We start from the raw sequence: 16816 nt of genomic DNA, 5'->3' as shown, positions 1-16816 counted from the left end.
AGGGGAAAGGGGGTGCAGAATCTCTTATTCACAGGCTTATCTCTAAGTCTAGAATGCTTTTGGAGGCCCAGGGTACATTGACACTGCAATAAAAAGCCAGCGGCACAGCCGCAGCTGGCCCAGGTCAGGTGACTTGGGCTCGCAGGGTTAAAAAAATTGCAGTGCAGATGTTTGGTCTCAGGCTGGAGCCTGGGCTCTGAGACCCACCCCCGTCGCCCGGCTTCAGAGCCTAGGCGCCTGCCCAAAACGTCTACGCTGCCATTTTTAGCCCCACGAGCCCATGTCAATTAGCCTGGGCTCAGAAACTCAATGCTGTGTCATTTTTATTGCAGTGTAGACGTACCCCAAGACTAAACTCAGAACTCCTGCTGACAAAGATGGTTACTGTCCATCCCACAACCATCCTTCTTGGGTGGGGGCAGAGGGAGGAATCTTAAAGAAGTGAAATTTATATTTAGCTAACAGCTCTGGGAAGTGGGACTAGACAAGGGTTATTTACACATGCTAGGAAAGAGTGCTTATCAATATTCTCCAGCCACCTTTAAACAGAAATTTCTAACAAAATTTATACCCAAAAATAACTGAAGTGCAGCTGCATACTTCAATACAGGGTTGTGTCCTCTCGGCCCCAAACTGCTTTCTTCCATTACATTAGTTATGCTCCCAAAGTGGAGAAAAGATGACTTTATTTCTGTGTTTTTTCCATTCATTAAACGAGAAAAAAAAAAACCCCACTTCACTTTTCCGGAACTGTAACAACCTTGGGGAGGAAGGTGACTTTCCAGGCTTTCCCAGTTTCTCATACCAGGAGGAAGAAATCAGCACCACCGTAGCCCGGTTCTACGCAGTGCGCCATGAGCAGATATCAGTGCACCTGGTTCATAGCCTCCCCATTTTTCCTGCATCCCTTTTCAAAAGCTTTAACCATCGGCAACCAGAAGAGATTTAAATATAACTGTCAATCAGGTTTCCACTCTCCCTAATGTGTCACTGTGAGCTCAACTAGGAGTGAGAGCTATTGATTTGAACAAGCACCACGAGAGAGCACCTACAAACTAGACAGTTTTCAGATTCCTCCCTGGAGGGCACACAGCATTTTTTGGGAAGAAAGTGATAGGATCGTGGTTGCAAACTAAAGGATGCATAAAATACTCCGAGTCCCGCCATGTGGGAGTTACTCCATCCAACCAGTCTTTAAAATTGCGCCAGTCATTGCCCGGCCCAAAAGGGAACAAAAACTAAATGCTAAAAGGGTAACTAAACTAAACTAAACACTCCTCAGTATTCAGTCTCCTTTTTTATTCTACGGACAAGCCATTTTTCCTTCCCTTCCTCCATGAGGAGGTTTGAGCTTCTCCAGAGTATCAGCGCTGTCAAGTGACAGTTCCAGGACAGGGACTAGAATATGGCAGAGAGATCTTTGTACAGTTTCCTTCTCTAAAAAGCAAGCTGAAAAGCTCACTCTTCCAGGAAGGCTTCAGACAAACTGGTAGAAGCTGCTGGCTCTAGCTGCAGTGCAGGGAAGGAGCGTTTGGAAAGGAGGCTGCCAGGAGGAGGGGCTCAGTGTCACACGAGAAATTTTACTCAATTGCAAAAAATAAGCTGCCGTTCTAATCCACCTCAGCAAATCTAGGTGGGTCTGGCTGCTTTGGTGGAGACTGGGTACAGAATCAAGGGGGAGGGAGAGAGAAAAGTGCTGCTGGCTTTACTACATTCCTACAACAGGAGACCTTGCAAAACACCAAGCACTGCTACTGCAGCAGCCATTGATTTTTCAGAGGTCGATACTCCACTCCCACAGATCTGCTCAGCAAGAGCTTCAAAATCACACCTACTGCTTCTGTTCTACACCCCCCCTAATAAAATTAAACACACACACACACACACACACCCAAACACTGAGAAGACTAGCAAACCCCATGTTCTCCCTCCTCTCAAAAAGAGAAATTCAAAGCTACGGTGGCAGCAGAAAGTAAGAGGAAGGAATAACGTGATTCATTCACGGAACAAGATGTCGCTGAAGGAGAAACCCACCATCTAGGAGGCCAGCATTCTCTCCCTCCTCGGGGAATGCTGGGTGCTGATCTCTTCTGCAAGTTCTTGGGAAATACAACAGCAAAATTAGCTTACATTTAACCCTTTGAGGACCCCTCTCTCAGTTTCTACAAAGCACTCTAGCATTTAATTAGCATTAATGTAAGACAGGAAATGTTCAAAGCAGTGGTGGAAAATGCTCCTATTTTGGCTTTTCCTGGCTTGCCAAGGTAATTAGATTTATATTCTGATTATTATTTGTTATTTAACTGTTTCATCATAAAGGCTGGCCCAACAAATGGATGGCAGCACAAAAGAAGGGACCCGGACTCAAGTCCCAAGCCAAAAACTTTTTGATCCCCAAACAGGTCAGAGCAGAAGAGGCTGTGGAAAGAGCACAGGTAACTCCTGGATGTGGTTAGTGGCAACACTGACTATTCAAGCAATCTTTCTGCTAGAAGATGCTCCCAGCAACACTTTCATGTTCTGGAGAGACACATATCTAGACCACTTTAGTCAAGAATCTTGGTCCAACTTATGGCCTTGGGAAGGAAAATGTAAAGGAGTGGTACAACTCTCAAATGATTGACCACAACCTTGTGTTTTAGGTTTGTTTGTTTTCAAATGCACCTCATACTCTATCTACAAAAGATGCAGTGTCTCATCGGAGGTCAAGACTCTGCCCATATATAGAAAGCTAACCCCTTCGTTCTATCCCTAAGGATACGAGTTCCCAGCCCTGCTTCCTCATCATCTGCAAGGCATTCTTCATCTGTGATGTGTTCAATTCAGACTCCAGAAGCATTTAGTCATCTCCGCATGTGATTACACCACCATGCCAACCACACATGAGTTTGGGTGGGCAAAGAAATGCAGCAAACTCAGGAATTCAAAAAACTGTAGGAGATGTACAAGGCTCTTGGCCCACACATTGAATTTTGAGAAGGATTGTACCAAAAACTGAGCAAGGACAGCACAGCACAATACCCCCGAAAGTAAGATTTGAGTCAGAAAGTTCACGGGGGATGGGAAGGGGATCTGGAATTAAAAAAAAAAAAAAAAACACACAAAACCAGCATCAAATGTTTGTAAGCCAGACATATCTTGTATTTCCCTCCTCTGAACCAGGCCACTGAAAACACGCGTCCCCTTTTCCTTGCTGGCTGCCACTTCCATGCAATTAATTCTGTAGCAGCCCTTCTGGGGCTAGCTAAAGGCACAGAGTTGTGTGTTCACAATGAGGGTACTTTCGCTCTGAGAAATCAGTCCAGCAGCACATCCCTATATTATGCTGTTGATCGGGATGAGCTAGACCAGCTGGGAAACTGAGGTATTTAATCTAGGAAATTCTCCTTCCCCACCAGTTTACAGGAGTGAGTGGGGGTAAAGGGGGGGGGGGGGGAAGAGAGAGAAAGTGAGCATAACCATGGCAACCCAGCCCATTCCACGTGTTGACGATTGCCCATTACTAGCCCTGGAGGTCAGAGGTTGCCAGAACAGTCAATTATCAGAGATGTCTTTCTTGTCATTTCAGGAAACTCAACAGCCTTTAAAGAGGTTTTCTTCCTTCCTGGATAAAGACCCGATTAAAAATAATAAAGTCAATCATACAACTCCTCCTCTGCTCCTCACTGAGGGCTTGTCTGAAGTCACACTGCAAATCCTACTTCAGTAAGGACGTGGACAGACCTAGGAAAGCAGCTGGCGCCTCCAGAAGGGGGTAGAGCAGAGAGTACGCTAAGGAAGCTGAGCCTTGATCCTACCCTACAACACACACCCCCTCCCATGACAGCCACATGAGGGCAATTTTCCCCCAGAAGAAGTCAGTCCTGAATGCCAAGGATGTATTTACACAATGATGCTTCCTGTCAATTGAGAGCTCAGGTGAGATAGTGCTAAAGTCCGTACAATCATCAGCCAAAAAGTTACCCACCTCCATTTATCCCTTAACCACCCTGTGCGGAGAGCAGAAGAAAGAGCACATGTTCTCCTTGCCCCTCCCACCTTTCTTCAATGCTCCAGTGAGGTTAGTGTCTTTTGCAGAGACTAGTGCTCCCACCACATCAGACTGCCAGAGGGAGACTTCTGCAGACTGAGCCAGTGGCAAAAGGGAAAAGGTTTCCTCACTTCGCAACAGACCTCCCCCTGGAGAAGCTTTCAAACTATAAGGCCATCTTTCAAAGACTATACCCTCTAGAGCTCTTCTAGGGTGCAAAATGACAGCCCTATATTTTCACGGGCTGTATCTGACTAAGGGGGGGGGGGGGAGAGGACTATTGTATTGTTAGGAATCCAAGATCAGAATGGGTCATCCTACAGCAATTTCCTGATTAAACACTGACCTGCCTATTTACTGTAGCCAGGCTTGAAAGCAAATTGTGAAGAGTAAGAAACAAGACGGTCTTTCAGACAACCTCAGTCATTCCTCAAAGGAGGTAGAAAACGAACAAATATAAAACCAGCTAATTGAAATTGTTCCTATGAAAACAAAAGGCTCCAGCAGTTAGGGGAATCTGTGTAACATACACAGGCAGGAAGCAGAGCTGAGCCACCAACGACCAGAATAGAAACAGGAAACGGGCCCTGGATCGAGCATAGCGAAATCTGCTGCAAGCACAAGCTCCAGCACGAAGCACGGGGAAAGCAAACTGCATCAGTGGCTCAGAGCAGCATGATTTATAAGGTGGAAGCGGATTGGCTACCCCGGCAGAGAGAAAACGAACGCACAGGGTTCAGCGCTGTTCAGAACAGCCATGGCCGATACAGCAGTGGGGGTGGGGAATTTCCTTCTAAACACCAGGTTAGACTAGCTTAGTCCAAAGCTGGAGGGAGGAGTGAGAGGAGAGAGGAGTGAGAGGAGAGAAATTGCCACATGGACAAATAAGCAAAGCAACCTGGAGAAGCAGGTCACACACAGAAAACAGGTCACAAGAGTGACTAGAAGATTGTGCAGTGCTGCTGTAACCATGTCGGTCCCAGGACATTAGAGAGACAAGATGGGTGAGGCAATATCTTTTATTGGACCAACTCCTGTCGGTGAGAGACACCAGCTTTCGAGCTACGAAGAGCTTCTTTAGGTCTTGGAAAGTTACCTTTCCTGGATCCGAGTACCTTTCCCAGTCATGAGGAAGAGGTCCATGTAGTTTAGTCTCTCACACCAACAGAAGTTGGTCCAGTAAAAGATATCACCTCACCCACCTTGTCTTTAGATTATGTACTAGAGGTGCTAGTGGCATTCAACACCTTTCTCAAGCCCATAAAGAGCTATTAAAAAACAACCACCACCACTCAAAGCTCAGAGAAGCTCAGGGCTCCAGAGAAATAGCAGGAAAGTGTTACCAGCCCCAAGATCACAGCAGAAAAGAAAATCCTAAAAGAATTAACAAGGAGACTTTGACAGAAGATACAGGGGGATTCATTTGATTCCCATTGTCAAAACAGGCTTTGTAGCAACCTTTGTGAAGCACCAGTCATAGGATTTCAGGAATTGCACACTTTGGGACAAGTTACAGGAGTGTTTCCCGTCTAAACATTTCTGTGGTGCCCAGTCACGATAGCATAAAAGTGCCAAATGGCTTTGACATTTATACATTGCTGGTCCTCTTCTATGTCTTGTAGTCAGAAATAGGAGCCAAAAGTCCAGAAACAAACAAGTTTACAAAAAATGTTTAGCAGGAAGCCTCAACAGGGAAGGAAGCAGACTTTGAGTTCATTATTAGATTTAATTATGAATGTGTATTTCTCCCTCCAAGTCACCAGCCTGGCTCTTAACTTGGTCTTCAGCACCTAACATTCAAATGAAGACATTTGTGGCTTTTTTTCCCCAGCAGCAACTTCCTCAAGTCAGCTTTTAGCCATAATTTAGTTTGCCGTTCTGATTATTTCCAGTCAGGGGGATTGTGCAGAAGATGACGGCATTTTACTCACAGACACAGCTGACTGAACTCACACATTATTCTACCTTTCAGTACTTACAAATATAAAAGGGGGAGGGAGGAGAGAGAGAGAGAAAAATGGAAATAATGGTAAATTTAGCTAATCCCACCAGCACTTCCTGACAAGCCCCAGATGCCAAGAAATAAATGGATGCTAAGTATTTGGGGTGGCAAGGAGATAGAGAACAGCCAAATAATTCCCAGACTGGCCACACCACATATTTAACAGGAAAGCAGTGCCACTTTTCACCCCTTCCCCAAAACTATTGTAGAGTTTGAACGAAAATGATCTAGACTGCAAACCTATGAAGCCATAGTGAATGTGAAAAGTGAGATCTGGTTTTTGAATTCACTTTTGTCCTCAAGAGGTGAAAGACCCTATTACCCAAAACATCCAATGGCAAGCGAGTGATCAGTACATGCGGCTACTAAACTGCAGTATCAAAGCAGATCAGCTTTAAAATACCCGGAAAGCTAAGCCAGAGAGTCCCAATACCACAACTAGGGCTCTGACTTGGAAAAGTTATAAATTACTAGGTATGTCAACAATAATTGTCCCTTGATGTTCTCCAAATTATATCTCAGAGCTTTCAAGAGCTCTCACTAAGGTCCTCAGGACAGACAGTAAGCCAGGGACTGCTACAGCGCACAGTTGCAGTTAGTTTTCACAAAAAACTCTTGCAAATCAGTCTTGAACCAGGACTCCAGTAAATTATTTAAACCTATTGTATACCTGCAGTTCCCCTCCTCCTGCACTCAGAACCAAGCAGTGGAAGAGATCCATAACTCACAACCCTGGTGACTCGATACCCTATTTAATCCTCTTAGGGCAGAGCTGCCAGTACCAGAAGTCACCTTTTACAGTAAAGTCAAACAGCTCATCAGATGCTGAAATTGCAGACTGGAACCGGCACTCATGGTTCCTCTGAAGTTTTCCCCCTCCCCCTCAATTTTACGTACACACTTCTGCTTGGGTGAAGATTATCTCACCTTCATAAACTGAAGAGATGATAAAAATTTGTTCCTACCTGAAGACTAGTTTTCCGCCATTTTCATTTTGACAGGGAAGCCACCCTATACCTGTTTATGGGGTGCAATACTTTATGCCCAACCCAAAACATTACCACGGTTCCTCATAACAGGAAGAAGTCGGAGTCCCTTCAGCAAACCAACCTGAAACCACCACCAAACTTGTTTGGCTTCACCAGGTTAGCCACAAGGTTAAGATAAACAGAAAGCCAAGTTTAAATAGGAGCAAGTTTCTACTGGCATAGAAAACCTAGCAGCAATTTAGAGCTACAAAGATTAGAGTGCAGTGTGCAGTTATCAGAACAAGGTGAGAGACAACACGCAGTCTAGCAAACGCACCCTCCACTGATGAATAAATGCACACGTTAGTCATTACTGGTGGACTATACAGGCTAGATTTTCAACTGGAGTAAAAAAAAAAAAAAAAAAATCAGCATAGCTTCATCAGTGGAGCAACATCTGCTGAGGATTTGGCCCTGCATCCTAATTCCATACTCTGATGCCTCCTACAAAACCACAGGTAAAACGTCTCTGAGATCCCTACCAGGCCACCAACATGTCCATTCTTCTGACATAGGAATGCCTTATAAAGAACAGGAGTACTTGTGGCACCTTAGAGACTAACAAATTTATTTGATGTCAAGTATCAGGGGGTAGCCGTGTTAGTCTGTATCTACAAAAACAACAAGGAGTCTGGTGGCACCTTAAGACTAACAAATAGTCTTTAAGGTGCCACCAGACTCCTTGTTAAATTTATTTGAGCATAAGCTTTCGCGGGCTACAGCCCACTTCATCGGATGCATAGAATGGAACATATAGTAAGGAGATATACATACACACACAAATACATCCAGAGAACATGAAACGGTGGGAGTTGCCCTACCAACTCTAAGAGGCTAATTAATTAAGATGAGCGATTATCAGCAGGAGAGAAAAAACTTTTGTAGTGATAATCAAGATAGGAGCTTGAAGAAAGATGTAGGCTAACAATTTCATCTTCTAACCACATAATTCTCTAAGGTTCCAAGAGAACTGCCTAAAATCAAGTGTCTGCAAGCAAGAAAACCAACTTGAGACAAAGACGGGGAAACAGACCATCAAGATCCCTAACAGGAAGGGGAAAAAAAACTCTGTGATTTAAGAATTCAGGGACTTCTGCAAAAAAAATTCCTAGCCTAGACTTTAACACACAGCCCTTTGGATAATGATGGGATGTTCAGCTCAGTCATACTTCAGATGAAACAGAAACATTAAACCTACCACCATACTACATAAACATTGAGAACACCAATCAAGGAAGAGGCTAATTAAGAGCCAGGGGGAGGGATAGCTCAGTGGTTTGAACATTGGCCTGCTAAACCCAGGGTTGTGAGTTCAACTCTTGAAGGGGCCATTTAGGGATCTGGGACAAAAATCTGTTTTGGGATTGGTCCAGCTTTGAGCAGGGGGTTGGACTAGATGACCTCCCGAGATCCCTTTCAACCCTGATATTCTATGAAATCAAGGGAAGGCAAAGGAGAAGAAATGGATGAAGTACCTATTAGACATTTCACATCCCAGCACTTCCAACCATGTTTCTAACCCTTAGAGAAAGCTGCAACTCTTATTTATGGAGAATGCACTGCCAGTAGGCTTGTGAAGGTTGTGCAATAAACTCTGCATGGGATTAAGGTCTCTCACGTAAGGGAAAATTAGTATTTTTTGAAACACTGACCTGCCATTTCCCCCTCCAGTCCTACTGAGGATGTCTACAGCTCAAGACGAGACAAGACAAGGGGAAGGGAATACAAGAAAGGATCCAAACTTGGCACAGAAGAGCGCTCTCCGATTTCACCTAAACACTGCTGAAAGCCAACTCCTCCCAAACCAGAGAGAAGCTATTGTAATTAATAGCTGGAGATATGGTCCTCAGATTCAGAAAAAGTCAAGGTCTCAAGAAGCTGAACACCAAATAAACTGGATGCTACTTGCCAGAGAGTCTCTTGCTGATGATCAGAAGTTTAGGATTCCCCTGGGAGAAAGATTTGTACTAATGATTACACCATCTATTACATCCAGACACTTTGGCTTGGTCTACACTACCCCCCTAATTCGAACTAAGGTACGCAACTTCAGCTACGTGAATAACGTAGCTGAAGTTCGAAGTACCTTAGTTCGAATTAGTTCGAACTTACCTTGGTCCACACTCGGCAGGCAGGCTCCCCCGTCGACTCCGCGGTACTCCTCTCGGCGAGCTGGAGTACCGCAGTCGACGGCGAGCACTTCCGGGTTCGACTTATCACGTCCAGACTAGACGCGATAAGTCGAACCCAGAAGTTCGATTTCCAGCCGTCGAACTAGCAGGTAAGTGTAGCCAAGGCCTAAGACTACACACTGTCCCCTCCCATACTCAAGACTTATCTAAGTTTAGTTTAATGAATTGCTGATAGAGACTCCCTAGGAATCAAAGAATTCTTCAGAAAAATTCTTCACCCAGACTATTGTAGGGAAAATTGCCTTTGTCAGGCACCTACCTGGATCTGCCACTGCTTTAAAGACATCTGGGTCACTGGGTAGCCGCAGTATATTTACTCACATGCTTTTCAAGTCTATTCTTCAGAAAGGGGGAGAGAGACCAGGAAGAAGGACTTACACTATAAAAACCCAATAACTTGTGAACCAAAGTGGAAGGCTAGACATTTTTTGCAATCTACAGATGAGCAAACAAAGCATTAGATAAGTCTGTGAAATGAATTTCAACCTCTTGCAACATTCCTATATTTCAGATTCTCACAGCAGTGAAAGAAAGAAACATCAGAGAAAGACACAAAGATTAGTTCTCTAAAGTTACTGAACAGATTCCTAGCACACCACCACCAGAGACCAGCTACACATTCCTCAGAGAGATCTTGCCTAGACTGGCAAGAAGTGCCACGTAGCCTGGACGTTCCTGGTAGACTTATGGTTAAGTATCTCAGAGACTAAAAAATAAAATAAATAAATGTCAAAGGAAGTGTTTCCCACTTCATTGCCTGAAGTTTCAACACAGGCACTAAGTCTGATGGAGACATATGGAATCTCTGGCCCTTATGCAATTAAGAAAAAAAGTCTTTACATATATTTAATACCTCCTAAGCAGAGAGAGACTTAGAAAACAGCAGTATTCACTTTAGCCAGGGCTGCTCTACATGTCAGTAATTAAGAAGCTGCATTTCATAGGTTGCCAGTTACCAAGGTGCACAATAGTGGCTACTCTGCAGGGCTTATTGATCTTAGGGAAGCACCTAAAGCTTTCAAACGTGAAAGGCTATAGTACTACCTATGGTTCTATAAGGCATTTATATTTGGCTGCTTGGGAAAGTTACTCTATTACGGGGGGAATCCAAAATCCCTGATCGACCATCCAACTTTGAGGGACACGGGGAGAAGAATGAAAAGGGTATATTTACACTTTAACCGAAAAAAATCCTTATCAAGCTATTCTGCGCCAAACCTCCCAGTACAGTAACCGAGGAAAAGGGTGCCTATTGGAACAAAAATGGGTAGATAACACCGGCAAACATTCCCTTTTTACAGGTACAGAAGTTCTTTGACACAAAATTGGATGTGCATCAGACAGAAAGTAGACAAAAGCGTTCACCTTAAAGCTAGGGTTAACAATTCCCTTCACATTAGCAGGAGATGGAATTCTGGGAAACAAAAATTGAGTTTTTTTTGTTTTTTTTTAAATCCTGCACATCTACAAATATTTAAAAGAGATGTGTACCAAACTCTAGGAAGCCATAGACGGACTGACTGACGGCCTTTGATTTCACTACCTAATCCTTGAAAGTCTGAGAGACTGAAAGGCTGTAAAGATGTTTGGTTAAATAGAACACTGGGTCTTACACAGAGCAAACTCCTAACGCAACACTAGATTGAGTTCCATATGCTACAGAGTTCTAGAAGAGATTTCTCACACAGGAAGCTTAAGTACACATCAAACACTGATGGATGTGTTAAAATTCAAGCATCTAAACACGACAGAACTCCCACATTTCCAATTCCGCTATTCCACAACAGAGCCTCTTTGAAGGTAAATTTGAAGAGGGCTCAAGGAGAGACCACATTTATCCATAACACCACAAAAACAAACTCCCACTTGGCTCTGAGCAGGAGCCACTTCTGCTAAAGAGAACAATTCACCCCTATAATCTGAGTCAGATGAGTTGATTGGACAGATTCATGGAGACAGCATCAACAGTGCTACTAATCATGACACTCCACCGCTCAGATGCAGAGCGATTTCTTCAATGGCTACACTTTCCCTACATTGCAAGGCAGAAGATGGGTCATAAAGAAGGACTTGGAGCAAGAGAGAGAGAGAGAGTGTGGAAAGAAACATGCTATTTAAAGATTCTCCACACCTCAGAACGAAATTAATCTTCAAAATCAGGGTCCAAAAGGAGCCAACACCAAAATAAATTTAACCCATTTTGTTATCAAAGTTAGAGTCTGATCTGCATTTTGATGACATAACTTGCCCCTATGATCCATGGAACTGTTTAGAAGGGCTCACCACAGACCAAAAAACTGGATCCCACTGTTGAGAGCAAGAATAACTTCTGCTATGCACACAACTCGTTCTCCTTTGACCAATCCAACTGCAGTTTAGGGAGGAGCTTTATTCTGGGTGCTAAAGGAAAAGAACTCCCATCTGGTTATAAGGGGAAATAATTCTTCCATGAAATCAAACCGAATTCAACAGCTCAAACTCTTCTTTTGAGCCATAGGCATGGATCTGCTTGGTCAGCCCATTCCAGACCTTAAATTTCTCCTTTAATCAACCCTCCACACTAAATTGCTACATTCTAGGAAGTTTAAAACCAAGATAAAAGACATCTCGCTCAACAAGCTACCAGACTGCTGTACCCAAAAATCTGATAAGTTTACAAACTATATAATAGTTCAAATGTTTAAAAACACATAGCAAACAGATTTGGAGTTAAGAGGTAACTACTGTCCCAGCTGCAGTGAAAGGATCTATCTACAGCTGATCTTCCTAACTCCAGGTACTGAGTAACCTGTCTTATTCAAAATCTGTTCAGTCATGTTGGACCCAAGGTGCACAAATCAGCAACATAATAATCCTCTGACACACAGGTAGTGGCTACAAGTCTACTAGACTATTAAATTACATGTAATACCGGGCTAAATTGGAATTGGGAAAAAAAAAAAAAAATGAACAAGCCACTGCACTCCTATATTTTAAAAAGGACAAAACCAGAGGCTGCCTAGTGATCAGTTCTCTTCGGCCACTGGAGACCTAACATAAAAACATAAGCATTCCAGAGTGCCAGTCAAATGAATATTTAGGCTAGCGCTTTCAGGGTTAAAAAAATAAAATAAAATAAAAAAGTTTACCCTCGGCTCCATTACCTTTTTAAGTTATATCTAATCTCCAGGGGAAAATCAGAAGCTACTGACTAACAGCAAGAAGCATAGGCAGCCTCTATACCTGCTTCCATCTGGAATACTTCAGTACTAGTGATCCTGGTGAGCTTCTGGTTACCCTCACACCAGTCACTTACAGACAGCCTCACCACTCACCGGCAGGCTGGAGGGCCTTGACTGAAGATTCAAGTTCATATCTTCTTGTCCTTTACTGGAAGCCATTGAGGGGGCAGATGATGCCTGGGACCCAAATGAGTCTTGAGATAACTCCTGAAACACAAAGAAAACAGAGAAGTGAAATATGGACTCCACAGCAATCGGCCTGGGAGTATTCCAACAATAAGGAGGCAACAGTTTATGTACCACTTGAGGGCATTTATCCAAAACAAAGAGGGAGACAAAATAGAGGAACTAAGTTAGCATCCCCTGCCTCCACACAGGATCTAGGCTGCTGATGGACAGCTAGGCCAAGTGTCTGTACTAGAAGGAATTTCAGCGCTAGGAGTCTAAAAAGACAGTGATTTTCCAGTTATTGGTCTGTATTGTGAAAAATAGAGCACTTAAGAACCAAGATCTCTTGTAGGCACTTTCTCCTCCTACCTTCTATACCTTTCCTCTGGAAACTATGGTAATTAATTACATATATTAACAGAGCCGGTCCAAAAAAAAAAAAAAACAGGACAGTTTTCTGACAAGTTCTGTCAAGATTTTTTATCTTTTTCCACAAAGATTGGGAATTTCAAAGGTTTTCAGACAACTCCATGCTTAATTATTAGAACATAAGGCAGATGAAGATAATTTTACCTTTAACTTAACAGGCCTTGCTCTTTGATTAAAAACTCCATTTCATATTTGTGCTAGGTATTTCACTTCCCCACAAGTGTAGGGCTGTCTACATCCCCCGCTACTCTGACCTTTCCAGGTCACTTTGGGTCTATTCTTCATTTGCTTCCTCCCCCAAATTTGGGGCCATGTTTACATGGAAAAGTTTACATGGAAAAGCTTCACTCAAGCAACAAAGTAGCCACTCAGGGTGCAGAGACAGGCTTGTTACTTTCAGTGATAAAAAAAGGCTCCCAATGTCTTGGAGTCTTGCACTGGGCTACAAAAGCAGCAAGCAGCGTGATCTCTTGAAGACCTAGAAGTGCGTCATCACTATGATAAACACTAGAGCTCTGTGGACCACTCAGTGCCTTCAGTGGTCTCATTTCCACATCATAGCCGGAGGAGATACAGATCTCTGCAGAGCTAAGAGGGCGATACATTTATTAGTTTAATCCTAGGTAAGCAGGGGTTCGTTGGTTTTAAAATGAACGGAGAACTAAATTCTGCAAACTCTTGTAGTTGCCTACAGGAGATAGCGAGCAGCGGCGGTCCTACCTGTGGCGGCGGGAAGCGTTGCTGGGAGTACGCGGACTGCTGCTGTTGCTGCGGTTGTGACGGAGGGTACGAAGACGACTGCTGAGAAAGAGCAGAAGAGGCGGTTTGCGGCGTTTGTTGCTGCTGCTGGTAGGGCGACTGTGACTGCTGCTGGGAGTATGGAGGCTGACTCTGTTGATGTTGCTGGGCCGCGGGCTGCTGCTGGGGATACGGTGATGGGGACTGCTGATGAGGTGGTTGGGACTGCTGCTGGGAGTATGGAGGCTGGGATGACGGAAGCTGTGTAGGTTGAGACGGAGTCTGCTGCTGTTGATAAGAAGTTTGGGAGTGAGAGGTCTGGGATGGTGGTTGCTGAGAGTAGGGAGGCTGCTGTTGCTGGGAATGAGGACTTTGCTGGTTGTAATATGGAGTCTGGCTCTGCTGTCCATAGGCACTTGGGCCCTGCTGTCCATAAGGAGGAATCTACAAAAGGAGAGTAGAATTATGCAAGTTAGAAACAGATTCCACGAACAACTAGAACATGTCTGAATCGGGAGTTTCTGCAGACATGACTCCCAGGCAGCTGGGTTGGGCAATTAACTGGAAAGGTAATGGAAACGCTGCTGTCTAGAGGAGTACGCCGCCAAGGAAACAGCGAAGCCAGTGGTGTGCCAGATTCCGTCTGGCAATAACAGATCTTTAATATGGACCCATAAGGACTTTGTTGTGATGTCTATTAGTCCATCCTCAAATGTAAGTAAATCCCCACAAAGAGTGAAGTCTCACTGCAAAGGCAGCCTTTTGAATTCTGCAAGAGATCAGGAGATGATTGTATGAAGCAATAAGCCACCCCGACCTGAAGTTTACATTACTCTGAGGAGTAGTTATATCTCTATGCTAGTTTAAAGATTTGTGTAGATGCTGTTTTAATCCATTAACTGTTTCCCCTCCCGCCCCCTTTCACTTGTGATACTAAAGCTCTATTGTCACCTCTCTGGAAAGCAAGATCATCACAGATCCTTGTCCTTCACATAAGGATTCATCTGTTTAAGTCCAATCACATCACAACACACAGCCTAAACAACAAATGATATTTTCACCTCAATAACTGAGACTGGTACATAGCTGAATTTGTTGAAGACGGGTCCCGTTAGTACACCCATTCATAAGCCATATTTAAAGAGTTCATTCATCGGCTTGTCAGAGAAGAATGGGTTGTGGTGAAGCATGAGAGGAGTTTTATTTTTTGCTCTACCTGCTGTGCATATGAGATGCTGCCCATTGCACTCTGCGTCCTGCCTTGAATTCCCATGGAATATCTCTGGGGAGTCTGTGGCCCATATGGCTGCCCTGGATATCCATGTCCTTGCTGTGGTCCCGACTGAGGTCCCTGCTGCTGTGTGTACGGGTTACTTCCTCCATATGGCTGAGGTCTCATCTTCCCCATCTGATCCATTGGGCTCGATGGCTGTGAAGAAAGTTATGACATGTATACAAACTGAATATATACCACAATTTGCCTATACCATCCTTACTCCCATACAACGATAAAAGGAACTGGTCAGCAAGAAGGGGTGCAATAAAACCCAAGCTGCCCTGCATCTCCTCAACTAATGAGCTATCAGCTGACAAAACTGCAGTCTTGCTATAAAATACAGCATCACTCTCTGGAGGAGAAGCAAGCACACAGGGCCTACAGATACTCCCCACAGCACTAATCCAGCTGTGAGGAATCTTTTTACACTCTGCCATCTCCTCCAAGGCCTGGAGAAAGGAAGGAGAGAGAAGGGTCATTAGGGGAAAGGGAAGTCAGTTGATATATCCAACTAAAGAGCAGTCATTTCACATGAGAAGTGGAAGAGTCTTTTCCCATATCTGGGAATGGTTTAAGCAGCAAGTACACCACAAATAATTAAATTCAATGTAAAAAGTTGTGTTAATACAATGCTACAGCTGAAAATTTAAAACGCACAGATGTCAAAATGTTATAGCTCCCACAGCAACCTCCTGGCACCGATAGTTTCTTGCATACCTCTACATGCGATTAATTTTGCCTTTTGTGCATTTAAATTCAGCCACACTACTGCATTAATCCAAACGTTTATTTCAGAGTCTGGTGCTACATGTGTTCGGCATGTTTTAGCGTGTTCGGCATGTTTCTTGTGTAACTTTTGAAACGTGTAACAATATAAATGCCCTCAGCTTTTAGAGCCATGCCCATGGAAAGGATGGAGTTTTAGAACTAAGACTTTTTAAAAAACATGTTATCCAAGTACACGTGCACTCATGGCAGACATTGCAGGAAGAGGCTACTACCACCATTTCCCGTGACTGTAATTTTGACCAGAGTCAGTCCATCTTTGAATCCTCTCAGTTCCCCCAACCTCATCTGCTTCCACCTGATCAAGCTCAGGCCTCTGGTCACCATTGTCCGAGTCCTGTATAATTTACCCTTCCCTACCTATCGCCACCCCCTCCGCCAATGATGCCAGCTCCTCACATAAATATCAGTGTTTTAAACACCCAGCCATCACCATATGCTGCCTCCTAGGGCTTTTCTACATGACACTTATGTTGGTATAACTTATGTCACTCAGGGGTGTGAATAAGTCACCCCTGACTGACATAAGTTACAGTGACCTGAGCAACAGTGTGGACAGCACTGTGTTGGCGGAAGAGCTGCTCCTGCTGACATAGCTACTACTTCTAGGGGAGGTGGCTTTATTATGCCGATGGGAGAGCTCTCTCATCAGTATAGAGCATCTTCACCAGATGGGCTACAATGGCACAGCTGCATCGCTGTAGCCCTTCTAGCGTAGACTAGCCCCTATGCACAGATCTCTCTTCCTTTGATCAACTGCAAGGCTAATGCCACTTTTCAAATCCCTTTTTAAGAGCCACTTCTGCCATGACGCCCACAGGAAACCAGCTGACTGCTACTGATAAACTTGAAGAGTAATAGGGAATAGTTTATATATATATATATATATATATATATATATATATATAGCCCTTAGAAAACAGGACTTTGTATTTCCAAACTGTGG

At 43.9% G+C, this 16816-nt stretch overlaps 1 protein-coding gene across 1 annotated transcript in view; it reads right to left on the bottom strand.

The window, feature by feature from the left end:
- Positions 1 to 16816, bottom strand: part of ARID1A (AT-rich interaction domain 1A) — a 78513-nt gene that overhangs the window by 36683 nt on the left and 25014 nt on the right. Inside the window, exons 2-4 of the mRNA XM_034753748.1 lie at positions 15025 to 15237; positions 13791 to 14252; positions 12567 to 12680 (exon numbers count right to left, since the gene is read on the bottom strand). Coding sequence (XP_034609639.1) covers positions 12567 to 12680; positions 13791 to 14252; positions 15025 to 15237 — 789 coding nt within the window. The remainder of the gene's footprint in view (positions 1 to 12566; positions 12681 to 13790; positions 14253 to 15024; positions 15238 to 16816) is intronic.

This window comes from Trachemys scripta, chromosome 20 (genome assembly GCF_013100865.1).
Source record: "Trachemys scripta elegans isolate TJP31775 chromosome 20, CAS_Tse_1.0, whole genome shotgun sequence".
NCBI classification, from domain to species: Eukaryota; Metazoa; Chordata; order Testudines; family Emydidae; genus Trachemys; species Trachemys scripta.
The sequence above is the reverse complement of the archived record's forward strand: the minus strand, read 5'-3'. Positions and strand labels throughout refer to the sequence as shown.